The 17006-nt window shown below is 52.1% G+C and overlaps 1 protein-coding gene and 1 long non-coding RNA gene across 10 annotated transcripts in view; one reads left to right on the top strand and one right to left on the bottom strand.

Annotated features, from left to right (window-relative positions):
* The window catches only part of SIPA1L3 (signal induced proliferation associated 1 like 3), a 235445-nt gene that overhangs the window by 150084 nt on the left and 68355 nt on the right, over positions 1-17006 (top strand). For all 7 annotated transcript variants that reach the window (XM_077853554.1, XM_077853508.1, XM_077853545.1 and 4 more), the window contains 5 exons: positions 854-1042; positions 1863-2037; positions 5275-5378; positions 8307-8464; positions 13000-13576. In XM_077853554.1, coding sequence (XP_077709680.1) covers positions 854-1042; positions 1863-2037; positions 5275-5378; positions 8307-8464; positions 13000-13576 — 1203 coding nt within the window. The remainder of the gene's footprint in view (positions 1-853; positions 1043-1862; positions 2038-5274; positions 5379-8306; positions 8465-12999; positions 13577-17006) is intronic.
* LOC144286725 (uncharacterized) lies at positions 5745-16310 on the bottom strand. 3 transcript variants are annotated; one of them, XR_013354647.1, is made up of 5 exons: positions 15688-16305; positions 14856-14962; positions 10360-10896; positions 8079-8193; positions 7141-7385 (listed from the first exon to the last, which is right to left on the bottom strand). It is a non-coding gene; the product is annotated as an uncharacterized LOC144286725 (long non-coding RNA). The 3 variants fall into 3 exon arrangements; XR_013354646.1 differs by having other exon boundaries at positions 5745-7385; positions 10360-14221; positions 14856-16310; XR_013354645.1 differs by having other exon boundaries at positions 14856-16304.

The raw sequence follows: 17006 nt of genomic DNA, 5'->3' as shown, positions 1-17006 counted from the left end.
TCTCTGTGGTTTTCTTGTCTCTTTCCTCATGATTACAAGATGGCTGCCACAGCTCCAAGCACCTCATTCTCATACCAGTGTCCTTAACAAGAAGAAATGGGCAGGTGGAAAGGGGCTTTCCTTTAACCTAAGGGAGGCAGATGTGCGCAGAGGTCCTTCCCAAGCCTCACATTTGGCCTCACATTTCATTACCTGGACCTAGTCACGTGACCAGCTATTGGAGAAACTTGGAAAACACCATCTGGGAAAGAGGAATGAGATGGCCGTAATTGGTTTGACTCAAGGTTTTCAGTCTTGGCTACATATCAGAATCACCTGAGTGGCACTGAGAAGCTTGTGTGTGTGTGCTAGTATATTTTCATACATACGGTAATGAAGGCAGAGTGTTCGTTGAGGGCTCACCTTCTGGAAGCTGTTTTATTTGCTATTCTTCTTACTACCTGACAAAACCTGTCTCCCCACGTAAATGCCAGCTGGGCAAGTCCTGTACACACACCTAGAACAGGGCTGTGCTTCAGGGGCACTCAGGTGGTAGTTGTTGAATGGACAAAGGTCTGCTTCATTGTCTCAAAATCTCATCAGCTTAGTCCTCCCAGCACCCTCTGGGCTGTGATACCATCACTGTATTCATTCCACAAAAGAGAAACTGAGGCCCAGAAGTTTGGAGGCACTTGCTCAAGATCACACAAGGGGGAGGCAGCAAGTACAAGTCCTGGTCCAAACCCAGGGCTGGCCCTGGGGCCCGAACTGCTGACCATCGCACAGGTTGCTCGGAGCATTGGACACCGGCATGGGCTCTGATCCCGTCCTGGGTCCTGAGAGCCTTTTCACCTTCCCTTCTCTCCTCCAACAGCTCATCACCCTGCGGGGCTCCATCCTGGAGGATGCCACACCCACTGCCACGAAGCACGGGACAGGCCGGGGCCTGCCCCTGAAGGATGCCCTGGAGTACGTCATCCCCGAGCTCAACATCCACTGCCTGCGGCTGGCTCTCAACACTCCCAAGGTGACCGAGCAGCTGCTGAAGCTCGACGAGCAAGGGGTGAGCAGGGGGCCAGCATCCGGGGGGGTTGGGGGAATGGCACCGGGACGCTACTGCAACCCCATCCTGCGACCTCCTTCTGTCTTGGTCTTTTTTTCTTTTTCAGAGTAGAAACCCACCTAAGCTGGTTTAAGTGAAAGGAGGGATCTATTACCAAATTGCAAGGGTGCCAAGAGCAGGAATGTGACTGGGTCTCAGGAGAAAAATGGTCTAGGGATGAGATAGCCACTGGGTTTTGCCTGCCTCTCCCTCTCTGCACATTGGTTCCCTCTGCTTCTCTGTCCTCCCACAGTTCCCAGAGTTTCTGTGAGAACGACAGCCCCGCGCAGACCCCAGCTAGCTAACTCTCAGGCCCACACTTGGGTCAGGTGTCTGTCTAGGGTCCGGTCACCAGTGACCAGGAGAATGAGCAACAAACATGGGAATTGGGGGCCCACCCCCTAAAAACAGTGCCAACTGTACTGAGCCCCGAGCCCATGAGAATTTGTTTTTGCAGAATCTTAGCCAGTTCCGGTCCACCTACTGTGGGCAGCCTGCCAAGACCACATTGTCTCATTCTCGAGAGAGTGGCCTGGCCCTCTGTGGAGAGCACAGAGCCGGCTGCAGGGACCCCTCGTTGCGCCTCTGTGGAACGGGAAGGAGGGAGGGGGACAACCGGGCTGTGCTCCCCCCCGCACCCCTTTCCTTCCTCCCTGGCTGCAGAGCTGCAATCCTGTGTGGCCTCAGTGGCAGCTCCCAGGCGCCGCTCCTGAGAGCCCCCCTGTCCCACTCCCTCCGCCACCCCTGCAGCTCGCCTCACAGCACCCTCTTGCCCCTGCAGCTATGCCGGAAGCACAAAGTGGGCATCCTCTACTGCAAGGCCGGCCAGAGCTCAGAGGAGGAGATGTACAACAACGAGGAAGCCGGCCCTGCCTTTGAGGAGTTCCTGTCCCTGATTGGGGAGAAGGTCTGCCTGAAGGGCTTCACCAAGTACGCTGCCCAGCTGGATGTCAAGAGTAAGTGGCCACGGGGCCCTCCTCGTGGGGTGCCGGTTAGGTGGCCTGGTGGTAGCAGGCCGAGGGCAGGGATGCTGATAGTGCGACCGCTTGGGAAGACGCTATGGCATATTCTAGTAAAGTCTGAAGGTGCACCTACTGTGTGAGTCAGCAGTCACACTCTGAGACACGTGCTCTGAGAGCTCATGCACGTGTGCACTAAGAGGTGTCCTGAATACTCATACCCACTGGTGCCTGCACGGTGCCCGCGTGCATGGACAGGGTCATGGTATTTTGTGCAGCAGGGTGCTGCGTGGCAGTGACAATGACAGCTGGAGCCACAAGCATCAGCCTGGACCAGGGCCACATGCTTGATGTTGAGTGTAGAGAGCGGGCCTCACAAGAACGGGTGTTGAATGATGCCTTTTACACAACAGTTATTTTTACAGCACACTCACTGGTGTGTTGTCTGGCGGGGGGGGGGGGGGGGTTGCTCTCCCACAGTAAAACTCTAAAGGGGGGCAGCTCAGGTGGCTCAGCGGTTTAGCGCCGCCTTCAGCCCAGGGCCTGATCTTGGAGACCCGAGATCGAGTCCCACATCGGGCTCCCTGTAGAGCCGCCTCCTCCCTCTCCCTGTGTCTCTCCCTCTTCCTCTCTCTCTCTCTCTCTCTCTCTCTGATGAATAAATAAATAAAATCTTAAAAAAAAAAAAACACCTCTAAAGGGAAGCAAAGCAGTGACAGAGCAGGCCATCCCCGGTAGGTTGCCCCTGGGGAGAGGCTGGGTCTAACTGGAAAACGATGCATCGTCATGGAGTATTGGTGGTGGTCTGCTTCTTAAGACAGATGCGAGGTACAACGTGATCGTCCTAGCATTTCCACATACACACGCACATATATACGTAGCGTGTGGATTAAAGTGTTCCGTGGCAGTTTGGGGGAGATGGAAGAGCGATGTTGTGACCTCCCATCACAGCGCCCTGGGGAGAAGGCTGACTGCCCACTGTCCCTGGAGGAGGACCGTTGTTGGATTAGTTGCTCAGGTGGAGTTGGAACACCCAGTGGTGGGGCCCTGGCCTGATCACTGGCTCTTCCCCTGGCCTCGCTAAGCCTGTTTCCTCATCTGGAAGAGGGAGCCCGGGTTAAGAGACAAGTTTAGAGAGATGACTGAAGTGTCCACAGGTGCCACAGGAGCATGAAGTGGCTGTCGTCTGTTGAGGGAGGCCATAGGATGAATACAATCATTGTGCCGTTGCTGGTGTAGGGATCCTGGGCCACTGGCCTTGCCTCCCTCTGCCTCAGCTTCCTCATCTGTCAGGTGAAGCTGATAGTTGGCTTATTTCAGGAGCCCAGTGTTGAACCTGACGTACTGAGCGCTCACTCTGTGCTGGACCGTGGACCTGTGCAGCCTCCTAGGGCTGCCCGCACCCACTCCACATCTGGCTCGGGGGAAGCCCACAGCAGGCGTGAGCGTTAGTATCGTGGTTGTGTTGCTGATTCCTTCACCGCTGAAGGAGCAGCACACACAGGAAAAAGAACAGGAGACTAACTATCCCCCTTCTCAGACAGAGGCTGGCTCTGGCTCCTCGGGGCTCAGCATCCTGCACAAAGTGACAGCTGTAATTGTGTCCCCTTCCCAGAGTTGCTGTGAGGATCAGATGCCCGCACAGCACTACAGAGAATTAGCGGTCTAGGGAACATCAGCTGCTGCCACGTGGCTTCTGTGGCAAGTAGATTTTCCTCAGAGAACCCTGAGAGCACAGTGCTCCTGGCCAGTGTCCCAGCTACCAGACTGGGATGCCCCGGGCTCGAGGTCATCTGGAGGTCACCTGGCTCCAGGCCTGCCTCTGGCACCAGCCAGCTGTGTCTTAAGTGCTCTCACCTGTCACAGCTTCTCCCCCCTCCAATGTGAGGCCACAGGAATGGGGATTCTTCAGTCTGTTCTTCCTCTGTCTCCCCAGCATAAAGCTTGGTGGACCTGAATGCCCCAAAGGGCCAACGAATGGGCCTCCTGAGCTGAATGTGACGTCCCAGAGTTCCTTGCAGCATGGCTTATGGGTTCACTCCTGCCTTGACACAAACCTCCCAGCCTTCCTCCCTGGGCAGGAAGGAGCAATCCAAAATGATAGGAGCATGACTGGGCAACCTGATCTTATGTCTGAGTACGGAAGGGCTCCTTGAGAACGTGGCATGTGGCCTGAGAGGGCTGAGGTGGAATAGAAGGCAACAAGGGCACAGGCAAAGCATTCTAGGAGAAAGGAACAGCACGCGCAAAAGCCCTGAGGTCTGAGGGCTGTCATCCAGGGAATTAATGTAGAGCATGAAGTGAGGAAGGAAGGCAGGACCCACCCTGCAGGGCCTTTCAGGCTCAAGTTTAGGGATTGGATCTGTATTCTAAGAAGACTGTGAAACTTGTAAGAGCAGCACCGAGTCCTGTTAATAAAACACTGTGGAGTCAGACAGCCTGAGTCCCAATGCAGACTCCACTGTGGCCTTGGGTAAGTCATTCCCTCCCTGCTCAGTTTCCCGTCTTGGAAACACAGAGCTGATAATCAGATGGGCTCCCTGGTCATAACCCCCTCCCAGTAGAGGTAACCAGGATCCTGACTCTCGGGATTATCATTCATAGTTTTGCTACCTACATATGCATCTCTAAATAGAGTTTGTTTTGCTTGTTTTTGAACATACTGTGAATGGAATTGTACAGTATGTGCTCCTTTTGTGTCTGGCATCTTTCATTCAACGTTATATATGTGGGATTCACCCGCGTGCTGACTACGGCTCATTTTGTGGTTTTGTACTTTTCCACAGTATGAGCATACCAGCTTGTTTATTCATCTTTTTGACTGACATTTGAAGGCACTTTTTACCCATATCCCAGAGCACACGTATGCGATTTCTCTAGGTTGTGATGCTGGGAGCCAAAGTGCTGGGTCATTAGTTAAGCCGCTCTTCAGGCTCACTAGATACTACTAAGAAGTTTTCCAAAGTGGTTGTACCAATTTACACACCTAACCAGCCACATAAAAGGACTCGGCCGTTTTCATCCTCCCAACCCTCGGTACGGTCAGACTTTTAAATTTTTACCAGTGTGTTGGGTGTATAACATAAGGTTTCCCTTTTACCTAAATTTATTTAATTTTAAAGAGTGAAGTTAAGTGCAAACATCAAGCTAAAAACTTAACACAGATGGCATGTGGGATGTGGCACAAACCCAGAGGTTTGGGAAACGTGGTGCTAACTGGTGTTTCTGTTGCAGCTGACTCCACGGGCACCCACTCCCTCTACACGACATACCAGGACTACGAGATCATGTTCCATGTCTCCACCCTGCTCCCGTACACCCCCAACAACAGGCAGCAGGTGAGTGGGGCCCCACATGATTTCCAGTTGAGGCACAGTTGAACCCCAAATAATTCCCCTTCCTTGTGGCTGTTAGCTGGCTGTCTAGAGGGCATTGGCTCTCCTGCTGCCATCCCGTGCAGCAGATGGCAGTTGGGGTGCTGTGGCCTTGGAGACCCTCTGCACTACGGTCACGTCACCTGGGGGATGGAGGCTAGGTCAAGTGTCGTTTGATACCATTTTTTTTTTCTAGCCGTTCCTTGGCCATCCCACTTGCCTCTAGCTACCCCAACTCAACAGTGTCTTGAGTCATCAGGAATCCTATGAAAAAGAAGAATGATCAGCTTACTTCGATCAGAAGTAACAGAAACACAAAGCAAACTGGCATAAGCAAAAAATGAGTTTTACTGGGTTGTGTAACTCTCAAATGCCAGGACAGGGTTGGCTTTAGGTATGGCTGGATCCAGGGGCTCAAACAATGTTAGGAACCCTTTTCATTTCTTACCCCTGCTTTTTCTTCATAGTGGCCTTATTCACAGATCTTCCCAAGTAGTGGCAAAGATGCCCCCTACCAGCCCTCTGCTCATATCCCAGCAGCAGAGCCACTCCAGGGGAGAGAGAGCTGTGCCTCCCTAGTATCCCAGAAACGTTTTGGGGCTAAATCTTGTTGGACCATTCACTTGCCAGTCCCTGGGCCCAGGGCAGGGATGGAATGGGCAGAGTGGCCAAGCCTGAAGCAAGTGCCCACATCTAGGGTGGGTGAGTGGGGTCAGCTCAACTTGAAACATCAATAGGGATGAGGGAGGTGCTTTCCCAAAGAGGATGGACATGGCTGCCAGAAGAAGGAGAAGGTACTAGTTGAGCAGGAATACCTAATACCTGCTTCATGAGGCTCCTCTCCTGAACATGCCATGCAGACTCTGCCTTGAAAACAACTTTTCCTAGTTTCTGAAGAACAGAAATCCCACAGACTTACGGTTTAGGAAATGCATATTTCTTCCATTGGTACAGATGATAGTGTAGATTTTATAGATCAAAAATGGTCAGATCTGAGTGATCTCGTGAGGTTAACCTTAACCTGATAGTGTTCTGTAAGAACATTGGTCTCAGGGTTAGTCCTGAGCTTGAGTTCTTTCTTTACCACATGCTAGCTGCTTGAACCTACCTCTCTGAACCTCAGGATCCCTCATCTGTAAAATGGGCAGAATGATGGCACCCCGTGTCTTGGGAAAGGTCCCTGCACTCACGCAGGCAACCAGAGCACGAGGCAGGGCCCAACTCCCAGGACGGGCACAGGAAGCAGTCCCTAGTGCTGGGTGTGTGGTACGTGGGGAAAACCAGGGTTGGAGAGTCAAGCAGGAATGAGTTCAAATCCTGGCTCTTTCTCCCGATGACTGTGTGACCACTGCGACCCTGAGTATTCTCATCAGTAAAGGGGTAGTATGAGTTCATGCCTCGCTGGGTTGTTGTGATGAGATGAGCTTGCCACTTGAAGACCTGGTGGTGGGCAGCCCGGGTGGCTCAGCGGTTTATCGCCGCCTTCAGCCCAGGGCCTGATCTTGGAGACCCAGGATCAAGTTGTGATCCTGGAGACCTGGGATGGAGTCCCATGGTCGGGCACCCTGCATGGAGCCTGCTTCTCTCTCTGCCTGTGTCTCTGCCTCTCTCTCTCTCTCTCTCTCTCTCTCTCTCTCTCAAATAAATAAATAAATAAAATCTTTAAAAAAAAAAAAAAAAAAAAGACCTAGTGGTAAGATGCCTAACCCAGACTGGCCACAATAAATGGGTACTTTAGCAATTTAATGAGTTTAACACACACACAAAGTAGTTCAGTAGTGTGAGTCGTGCTAAGTGTAAGTGTGTCTGGATTCCATGTTCTGGGCCGCTTGGTGTCAAGCTACGTGGGATTCCCATCTGCGGACTTGACATTCCCAGCATGGATCCTTGCCAGTGACAGTCACAGAGGCTCACCTTGTGTGAATGCAGTAATGTCAGCAAATCAGTGAAACACCATTAGTACATCATCACCTGCAGAGATAACAGTATCTTAGTCAGAGACTGTGACAGGCAGAGGGGAGAGAACCGGGCTCCTGTGGGCCAATCCAAAGCCACAGCTGCCACAACCTTTGCAACCCAGGTGTGCAGGGTGGGGGTGGCGGCCTGGGATCGGCCCTGCCAGCGCGATCACTGTCCAGTCTGCTGATCTGCTGCAGTGGGCCGTGAGCAAGGCCATAAGCAAGTCGAAGTCTGCCAGTCCTGGGCCCACCTTCAATAGATGTTTGCTGAGCACCTGCCATGTGCCAAGCACTTTCCTTGGCACTAAGGACACAGCCATAGGCAGCAAACAAAACAGACAAAACCCCCGTCTTCATGGAGCTGCCGTGTTAGTGGGACGGAATAGACCAGAAACGAGAGAAAGAGGGAAAAGCCACCACGTGCTGAGTGTCGATAACCATTGCGTGAGCAGGAGAGTATAGGGGATGTTGTGGGGATCCGGCAGTCAGCTGAGGCCTCCGTGGGAGGGAGGTGTTTCAGCAAAGAAAGACCTGAAAGAGGGAGCCATGTGGGTCCCTGCGGGAGGAAGTGTTTCTGGCATGTTTGAGCAGCAGCAGGAGGCCAGCATGGCGGGAACAGAGTGAGCGAGGGGGAGCGTGGGAGGAGATATGGGGGGGAGTGCAGATGGCGTGGGACCCCCTGGGCCATGTGGGGACTCTTTCTTACCCTGAGTGAGGTGGAGCCATCACCAGGCTCTGAGCAGGGAGAGACAGCCCAGCAGGCCAGGTCCTCTGAGCCGGGAGAGATGATCCAGCCCAGGTCCACAGCTCCCCCTGGCTGCCTGTGGGGACCAGACGGGGAGAGGGGGAGGGGTGGGGAGGCTGCAGTGAGGGTCCAGGCAAGGCCCTCAAGCCAACCTGTGCTGCCCTCCTCTCCCCTGTTTCTGTTTACCAGCTACTAAGGAAGAGGCACATAGGAAACGACATTGTGACGATCATCTTCCAGGAGCCAGGGGCGCTGCCTTTTACCCCCAAGAACATCCGTTCACACTTTCAGCACGTCTTCATCATCGTCCGAGCCCACAACCCCTGCACTGATAATGTCTGCTACAGGTATGCATCTCCAGGGAGATGTGCTCCAGGGAGCAGCCCGGGGATGGCCCCCACCCCTGCCCTCACAGGAAGCCATGGCAGCTGATTTCCAGCCTCCAGGCAGCATGCAGGGCGCCAGCCAGCAGACAGCAGCCGGCCTGGTGGGCTGCCTCCCCTGTGGCTTGTGTGCGCCTCCAGGGAGCTCTGTCCTCTTGTTCCCACACCTCCTGAGAGAGCGGTCCTCAGTCAGAAAAGGGCATGTCACCCCAGCTTGGATAAGGAGACCATCAAGGATTTGCATTTGCCTGGAATCTGTGGGTTGCAAGTGACAAAAATCCCTCCTCAATCTGGCTTAAGACGGAAGGGCATTTGTATCTTTCGGCTCTCCCAGGTGACAGGTTCAGGCATAGCTGGATCTGCTCCACTTTCCTGTCGGTGGCTTCATTTGCTGGCAGCTCTAAGCTTAACATCCTCCCAGCTACAAATCTAGCAAACAGAGCTTTGCTCTCCCAGGAAGAGAAGCTCCAGAATTGAGGCTCATTGACCTGGTTGGGGGGGTGAGTTGCCCATGATAGAGCAAAACCACTGCCCTGTCTGGGTGTCAGGCACAGGGGCTGAGGCCCAGGAGTAATGGCCCTGAGGAGAATCAGAAGATAGAAGGATGGGGCAGGGCAAACACACATGCACACACACACGTGCATGTGCACACGCGCCACCCTGGAGATAGAGTTAAGGTTACAGTTCACAGATAATAGGTAAGCATAGGCCTTAGACCCATTCAGCATCTTCCCTGAGTGCCGACTCTCACCCTGGAGAGTGGCCAGCAGCCAAAGACCAAATGGAAAGCTCTCTGGGGCGGGGGGTGAGGGGGTGAGGGTAGAGCCGATTGCTGACCTAGGCCCAGACCAAGGGCAGCCCTTGTCCCTAGAGCAGCACCAGAGACCCTGGGGAATGGGCTCAGGAGCACTATTTTCCAGTTTTTGAAAAAGGTTTAAAATTCAAAAGATACAAAAAGTAAATTAAAAAAGTAAAAGAAAAGTCACAGTCTCCCACCCACCCACACCCAGTTGCCCTATTAGCAGTTTCTTGTGCGGATGTCCTGATATTTTATACATACACAGGCAGCTACTTGTAAGTATTCTTTTTCCCATTTTTAATACAAATGGAGCATGTCACACACGCTGTTCTACATCCTGTGTTTTTTCGCTCACCAGTCCTTAAGATCTCTCCAAAGCAGTACAAAAAGTGCTTTTTCGTTTCTTATGACCACATAACATTCCAGTGTATGGATGCATGGGAATCTTTCCCTAGCAGTGGGCGTTTGGGTTGTTCCTAGTCACCCACTGTTCCACGCCCTCCTGCAGTGAATAATCTTGTTTATGGTCTCATCGCACGTGCGTCCAAGTATATAGCTGGGGAAATTCCTAAAACTGGGGTTGCTGGATCAAAGGGTATGTGTGTAGCTGCCCTGGGGAAGATGAGAGCATCTCAGGCGGACTCCCTACTGAGCTCAGAGCCCAATGCAGGACTCAGTCTCAAGACCCTGAGATCATGACCTGAGCCAAAAATCAAGAGTTGGCCATTCAATAGACTGCACCACCCGGGCACCCCTAAACCCTTCTTGTTTTTCACAATTTAAAGTATTTTTATTATGCAATATTCTAAACATTCTGAAAAGCACAGAAAATAATATAACAGACACCCATGTGCCTACCACCCGATTTAACAGATGTTAACATTTTGCCACATTTGCTTCAGCTCTCTTCTTTATTTTTAAAGAAAGAAAATGTTAAAGATACAACCAAAGCAGCCCCCCTCCACTCCCTCTCCTTCCCCACAGGCAACTGCTTCCTGGACAGACCGCACCCCATCCTGCCCCCCACCCCCCACCCCCACCCCTATGTCCCCAAACATACCTTCATCAGAGCACTTGTCATGCTGTAAAACGACTTCTTGGCATGGCCCTGGCCTTCCTTGAAAGCAACCCCATGTTCCCCTTTGTGCGTCTGTCGTGGCCTGGGCCTTGCTGTATAGTGGACCCTGAAGACATTTTTGCTGGCCAGACGGATGCCTGGCCCAAACATCACGGGCAGTGAGGAAAATAGTTGTTGAATGAATCACCGTGATTATTCTGGACATACTGTCTGAGCTACAGTGACCAGGTGACCTGACGTCACACCATCTCCTGGTTGTGTAATGAGGTGCTGTCCTTCCCGGTTTCAGGAGTGCCATTTCTGAGTGGCACACCAGTGTCCCTGCAGCCTGTGGGCCATGACAACCCAGTCCCGCCTGCTGGGAAGTAAGGGACCAGCTGTTCTGCTTGTCCAAAAACCTTCAGCAGCTTGTGATTTCATGATTCTTAAAATCATGAATCGGGACGACGTGGGAAAAACCAGAATCTGTCACTTGAAGCAGCTAAGTGCTGACTGGAGAAGTTGCAAAGCTGTTCACATCTGTAAAGTACAGTGTGGACGCACTGTGAATTAGAAAGTCATCTCATCCATCCCCCCCACCCCCCACCCCCAGGCAAGGCCATACCCACTCAGTTTTGCACAGAAAACTTGGCTGGTTTGTGTGGCCTCAAAGAACCACACCACTGGGAAATGCCTTCTTCTGTCAAACCTACAGAAAACCTACTGTACATTGGTAGAAATGTGTTTTTTCTTGATCCATTCAACTTTAAGTCATTATTTTAATCAGTAGTGAACACCTGTGCTGGTCCTGGGGCATCAGCTAAGCTCCGAGTGGCATCTGCCTGGATGGCATTCCAGAACTGGAAAAGGGTCGCTGGATAGTGAACAGTGGACATGGCAAGTGAGGGATCTGGCCTGACTCCCCGGGTTGTGCAGGAGCTCCTTTGACGATCTCCTGCCTGCACTCTGGTCCCTTCCATTCCTTTCTTCCTGGGGCAGCAGTGATGTTTGTAGGCCATCAGTCTGATTGTCCCTCATTGCTACACTTGTGTCCATGATGGACGCTCAAGAAGCAGATGCCCCCCTTGGGTTTTAACTGAGAATGAAGGAACAGGCTCCTCTCAGGTATGCCGGGGTTAAGGAACCAGTGAGGCATCCAGGGACCAGCAGCTCTCAGGCACCCCTTTAAACATCTTCTGGTGAGAGTCAAGTTCCCCTGCTTCTGGGTGGTGACTCTGGGAGGTGCCATAGCCTCTCTCCAACTTCAGAAATCAGCTGCCCTACAGCTGCTGAGTCTCGACTCGATTTGGTCATTGGAACGTCCCCTCTGAGATGCTCATCGATCCTCCAGATTTGAGTTCTCAGCAGATCTCCCACCTCCCAGCTCAGGGCTGCTTCTGCTTGGAAGCCTCAGTGGTCGGGGAGCCTGCTCACCTCCTCTGTCCCTCCATGTTGCACCTTGGCTGCTGCTAACTGCTGGTGTCTGACCTGTCCGGGGTTGAAGCACCGGGAAGCAGGGGGAGGCAGGGAAACGTCACTGAGACCATGAACACAGCTGACCGCAGCTCTCTGGGCTCTGCAAAGGACCTCCCAGCCCTCGCTCCTGATCTCCCAGGCAGGGGACCCACTGACCCCAGGTTCCTCCCGGCTACAGGATCACCTGGGCGGTGCCCAGTCCCGGCGGCGGTGGGCACAGACATGATGGAGCTCACCGCCAGCTCTCTCCAGAGATGTTCTTCCCCATAGGCTTCTCTCTCCGTGTGGTTTGCATAGGGGTGAGGGGGTCCACTAGTTTGGCAGAACACGTTTTAGATCATTTCCTTTTTACCTTCTCACTCGGTTTCTAATCATTTCTGTCATAAGAGCACCTTGGTCAAAGCGGGAGTTAGAAGGGTCTCTACTAACTTCTCGTTACAATGGATTTTCAAAATTATCTGTGTAGGGATGATTTACACAGTATATTAAGTAATGTTACACAGATGTGTGAGAAAAGTAAATCACATAAATAACTGTATCAGTCAGGTGTTCCCATACTAATGCTGCTTAACAAACCACCCCAAAACTCAGTGGCTCACAGACGCTAATATTTCTCTCTGGCCCACACATCTGCAGGTCACCTGAGGTCTGGCTGGCCTTGGCTCTAGGTCTGCTCCAGGTGTCCCTCATCCTTCTGGGACCCCCGTGGCATGTTCATCTCAGGGAGATGGCAGGAGCACAGGAGGCAAGCCCACCGCATTCCATGCCTTGCTTAAAAGCTATTGGCTAAATCGGGTCACGTGACCAGGATCAGTAGGGTAGGGATATACCCACCCTCAAAGTTGGAGAGGGAGGAGTGAATTTTTGCGGAACTGTAATCTACCACATAGTTTGTATGTGTGTAAAACAAGGGTAACTGAAATGGAACAATGCTAGGAGAATTATTCTTGGAACATCAGCGGATATCCTAATATCTGTTGTCTAGGAAATAAAGATACATGTATCTGCCCTTAGACTGTCTCGTTTCCAGTCCAGTTAGCCAGCAATTTACTAGTTAGAAGTAGATTTCCTCTCTTAAAAAGCAAAGTCCTGTTTCTGATCACGTATTTTCTTTCTAAAGGGAATCTCAAGTGCTCTTCTTTCTACCATCTATTTCTCCCTCCTCAGTATGGCTGTGACCCGATCCAAAGATGCTCCTCCTTTCGGTCCCCCCATCCCCAGTGGAACCACATTCCGCAAATCTGACGTCTTCAGAGACTTCTTGCTGGCCAAGGTGATTAATGCCGAGAACGCTGCGCACAAGTCCGACAAATTCCACACCATGGCCACCAGGACCCGTCAGGAGTACCTCAAGGACCTGGCTGAAAACTGTGTCTCCAACACACCCATTGACTCCACTGGCAAATTTAACCTCATCTCCTTGACCTCCAAGAAAAAGGAGAAGACAAAAGCAAGGGCAGGCGCTGAGCAGCACAGCGCAGGGGCCATCGCCTGGAGGGTGGCGGCTCAGGACTATGCCCAGGGGGTAGAAATCGACTGCATCCTGGGGATTTCCAACGAGTTTGTGGTGCTCCTGGACCTGCGTACCAAGGAGGTGGTATTCAACTGCTACTGTGGGGATGTCATTGGCTGGACCCCAGATTCCTCAACGCTCAAAATCTTCTATGGACGAGGGGACCACATCTTCCTGCAGGCCACAGAGGGCTCTGTGGAGGACATAAGGGAAATCGTCCAGAGACTGAAGGTAAGGGAGAGCGCTTAGCAATGCAGCACTTTTGGGGTTTGGTGGAGGCCTTAAGGAACACCCCCTACCCCCAGCTGTCAGTCAGGCCAGGACACTAATTGGTCCCAAGAGAGTCAGAATTGCCACTTACACACAAGGGGGTCTCATGGGCCATGCCCCTGGGTTCTTTCTGGGAACAGTTTGGGCCAGGGATCCAAAGCTCTCCGAGCCATCGCCTTTGGAAGACAATAGATTTATTCACTCTAGATGTTGCTAGAAAATACAAGTTTATGCTTATGTTTGAAATGTAAGGGTACTTCCTGGGAGATTAAAATAGAATGAAGAACTTCCAGGCCTTTAAAGGATAGGGCATAAACAGTAGGGGGAATATAAGAAAGCATAGTAAGAAAACAGTTATATAGGAAGAATAATTCCACATTAATAATCACAATAAATGTGAGTGGTTTAACTTCCTCTTTTAAAAGACAGAGATTCACAGTCTGGATAAGTTCTTAGCATAAACTCCTGGTAGACAGCCCAGGCTCAGACTATTGGCCAAACCAAAAGTAGCAGACTGGTTTCAAGTTGGGTGATGGTTTAATCGATGGTGGCCTGAAACGTGCTGAGAAGTACTCAGACCACGTGTGAGTTCCATGAGAAGGAATGCTGTAGTGGGTGATGCGCCGCCAGTGGGTTTCACAAAATGGCAAGTCATGCATGTGAAATAGGGAAGGAAGCACAACACAGACACAGGTTCTAGAGTCAGAAGGCCTGGCTTCAAGTCCTGGCATTGCCACCGGCCAGCTCTGTGACCTAAAGCCAAGTTCTTAACTGCCATGTGACTCAATTTCCCCATCTGAAAAATGGGAGCAAAAATTACAATATGTCATGGGAAAGGTTCAAGGATTGGATGAGTTACGCTTTCCAGACAAGCCTGCCTGACTCCATGGGGCTGTGACCTCCAGATGCCAGCGCGTTCTCCTTTCTGGGCCTTGGCACGCTCTCATTGATTTCAGGTCGAGTTGATGAAGCCCTGCTCTCAGCTTCCCTGACCCCACAATTCATGCTCAGCCTTAGGTAGTGCCATGGTTGTGAGATCTGAGAACCAGGGCCTCAGTGTATTTTGTTCACCTGCTTATGCCCTCTGCAAGGATCAGGGCTGCTGCATGGTAGGTGTTCAATAAATACTGATTAGTTGGGTAGTTGAATGGGTTTAATTGAACCCTGACTGTGCTAATAAGCAGCATGCATGTGAGAACCCACAGTCATCCTCCCCACGGAGCGTAGGCACTGTTCTTACCCCCACTTGACAGGATGAGATTGAGGCTCCAAGAGGTATAGACACTCACAGAAGGTCATGCAGACAGCAGGTGGCAGACTGGGGTCTGAATCCAGGTTTTCCTGACTCTGAAACCCATCTGTGCCCAAACTTGAGACTGGGAGCTGACTGCTCACTCGGCATCTTCTCGCGGGTGTTTCTACGGCTCTCAAACAACATGCCCAAGAGCAAACTCCTGGCTTTTCCCCTCCTGCCCCACAGAATCTTCCTGTCTTGGTAAAGGGCAGGTCCGCTGCTCCATTTGTTGAGGTCAGAAGCCTTGGCCTCAGCCTGGCTGTGCTCCTCCTCTCACACCCACATCCCCTCTGGCAGCGCCACCTCCGGTGGGCAGATTCCCTCTTCTCCCCTCCCACAGGCTCCCCAGCTGCTCCTGGACTCTGCAGTCACCTCCTCGCTGGTCCCTGTTGCCTCCACCCTGACTTCCCTCTGGTCTGTCCTCAGTAAGGCAGTCTGGGGGATCTGGTCCCATTGCTGCTCTGCTCAGAACCCTCTGCCCACTCTAGGTGAAAGCCAGAGTCCCTGCATTAGCTTGTGAGACCCTGTGTGATCTGGCTCCCTGTCGCTCCCTCTGCTCTGGGGACACAGACCTCTGCTGCTTCCCGAGTATGCTAGACAGGCATCCAACCTCAGGGCCTTTGCACTACCCGTGCCCTCTTGTTGGAGCACTTTTTCTGATGCCACTGTGGCTCACTTCCTTCTCTCTTCTAGTCATATGTCACCTTGTCAGGGAGGCCTCATTATGTAAAATTGCAACCCCCCGCAACGTGGCCTTGAGCATATTCCACCCACTTACCCTGCTTTAATTTTCTCCATAGCACTTACACCATATGAAGTGTGTTCATGTATTTGTTGCTCCCCGCTCTGTCCTCAGCACTGAGGCTGGCGTGCAGCACACACTCTGTGAACTGGTACTGAACGCCCAGGTGCATACCGCCCTGTAGCACAAGTGAACGTTTACGGAGGGCTGTCAGACCCTGCCTGCCCAGCGCCCTGCACGATTTTGCATTTTTTCCTTGCAAGAGCTCAGTGAGGGAGATACCATTCCTCATCCCTTCACAGATGAGGAATCTGGGACCCAGAGAGAGTTTGAGTGCCTGGGTTCTTAAACATAATTCTTCCTCCCAAAATCTTGACAGCAGCTCGCTTTTCTTGGGCAGTGACCATGCCAGGCACCGTGCCAGGTTACACGTTTTACCCACGTCCTCTCTGTGCCACTCCGTCCCACGCCCACCCCCGAGCCTACTGTCAGTGCAGTGTTGTACAGCCCGCCTCACAATCTCAGCGCCCCAAAGCCCACTGAGGAACCAGGTGGCCAGGAAGTGATGATGTAAGCCATCTTCTGTGAAGGGACAAGCCCGTCGTAAACGACTCATGACAGCAAGTCTGTCTGCTTCACAGAGTCTTCCAGGGGAAGGAGTCCCCGCCCTCCCCAGCAGAGCTGGGATCCAGACATCCTTTGTTAAGTCAGCGACTATTATTATGTGCTTGTCTCTGAGCCAGGCAGTGCTGGGACACAGCAGTGACCATAATGGGCCTCGGCCACCTTCCCGGGGCTCCCATCTGAGGCAGAAATCGAACAGAGTTACAAGTGCTGAGAGGTTAAAGAGGGAGTGTTGAGGATGCCAGGGGAACCTATCAAGGGAAGAAGTCTCAAACCCACAAGTCGGATGCAGCCCCAGGATATGTAACCAGCATGTTAGTTACCAAAGATTGACATTCAGAAGGTTTCATGTGAGTGTAACTTTCTGGGGGCTCTCCTGGGGGCTCTGGACATACTGAGCATATTTGCACAGGGCAGTGGTCCCCTGAATCAGGACGATCGGTGCTCCCTTTAGATGGGGCACAAGTATACCTTTTGGCCATGGTTCCACCAGCTTACTTCTCATTTACACAACCCACCAAGTACCCCAGCTTGTAAATCTGGGCCCAGGAGCTCCCTGAGGAAGCGACTTTTAAAACGAGGTGAAAGCAAGAAGTCAGAGTCATCTAGGTGCAGAACGAGGGGGAAGAAACAAGGGGAGCAGCAGAGAATACAGCATGAAGGCTAAAAACAAGAGTTAAAAAAATCAGGTCTAGGGGCTCCTGAATGGCTCAGTCGGTTAAGCATCATCT

This window comes from Canis aureus, chromosome 1, assembly GCF_053574225.1.
Source record: "Canis aureus isolate CA01 chromosome 1, VMU_Caureus_v.1.0, whole genome shotgun sequence".
NCBI lineage: Eukaryota > Metazoa > Chordata > Mammalia > Carnivora > Canidae > Canis > Canis aureus.
This window is presented reverse-complemented; position numbering and strand designations above follow the sequence as displayed.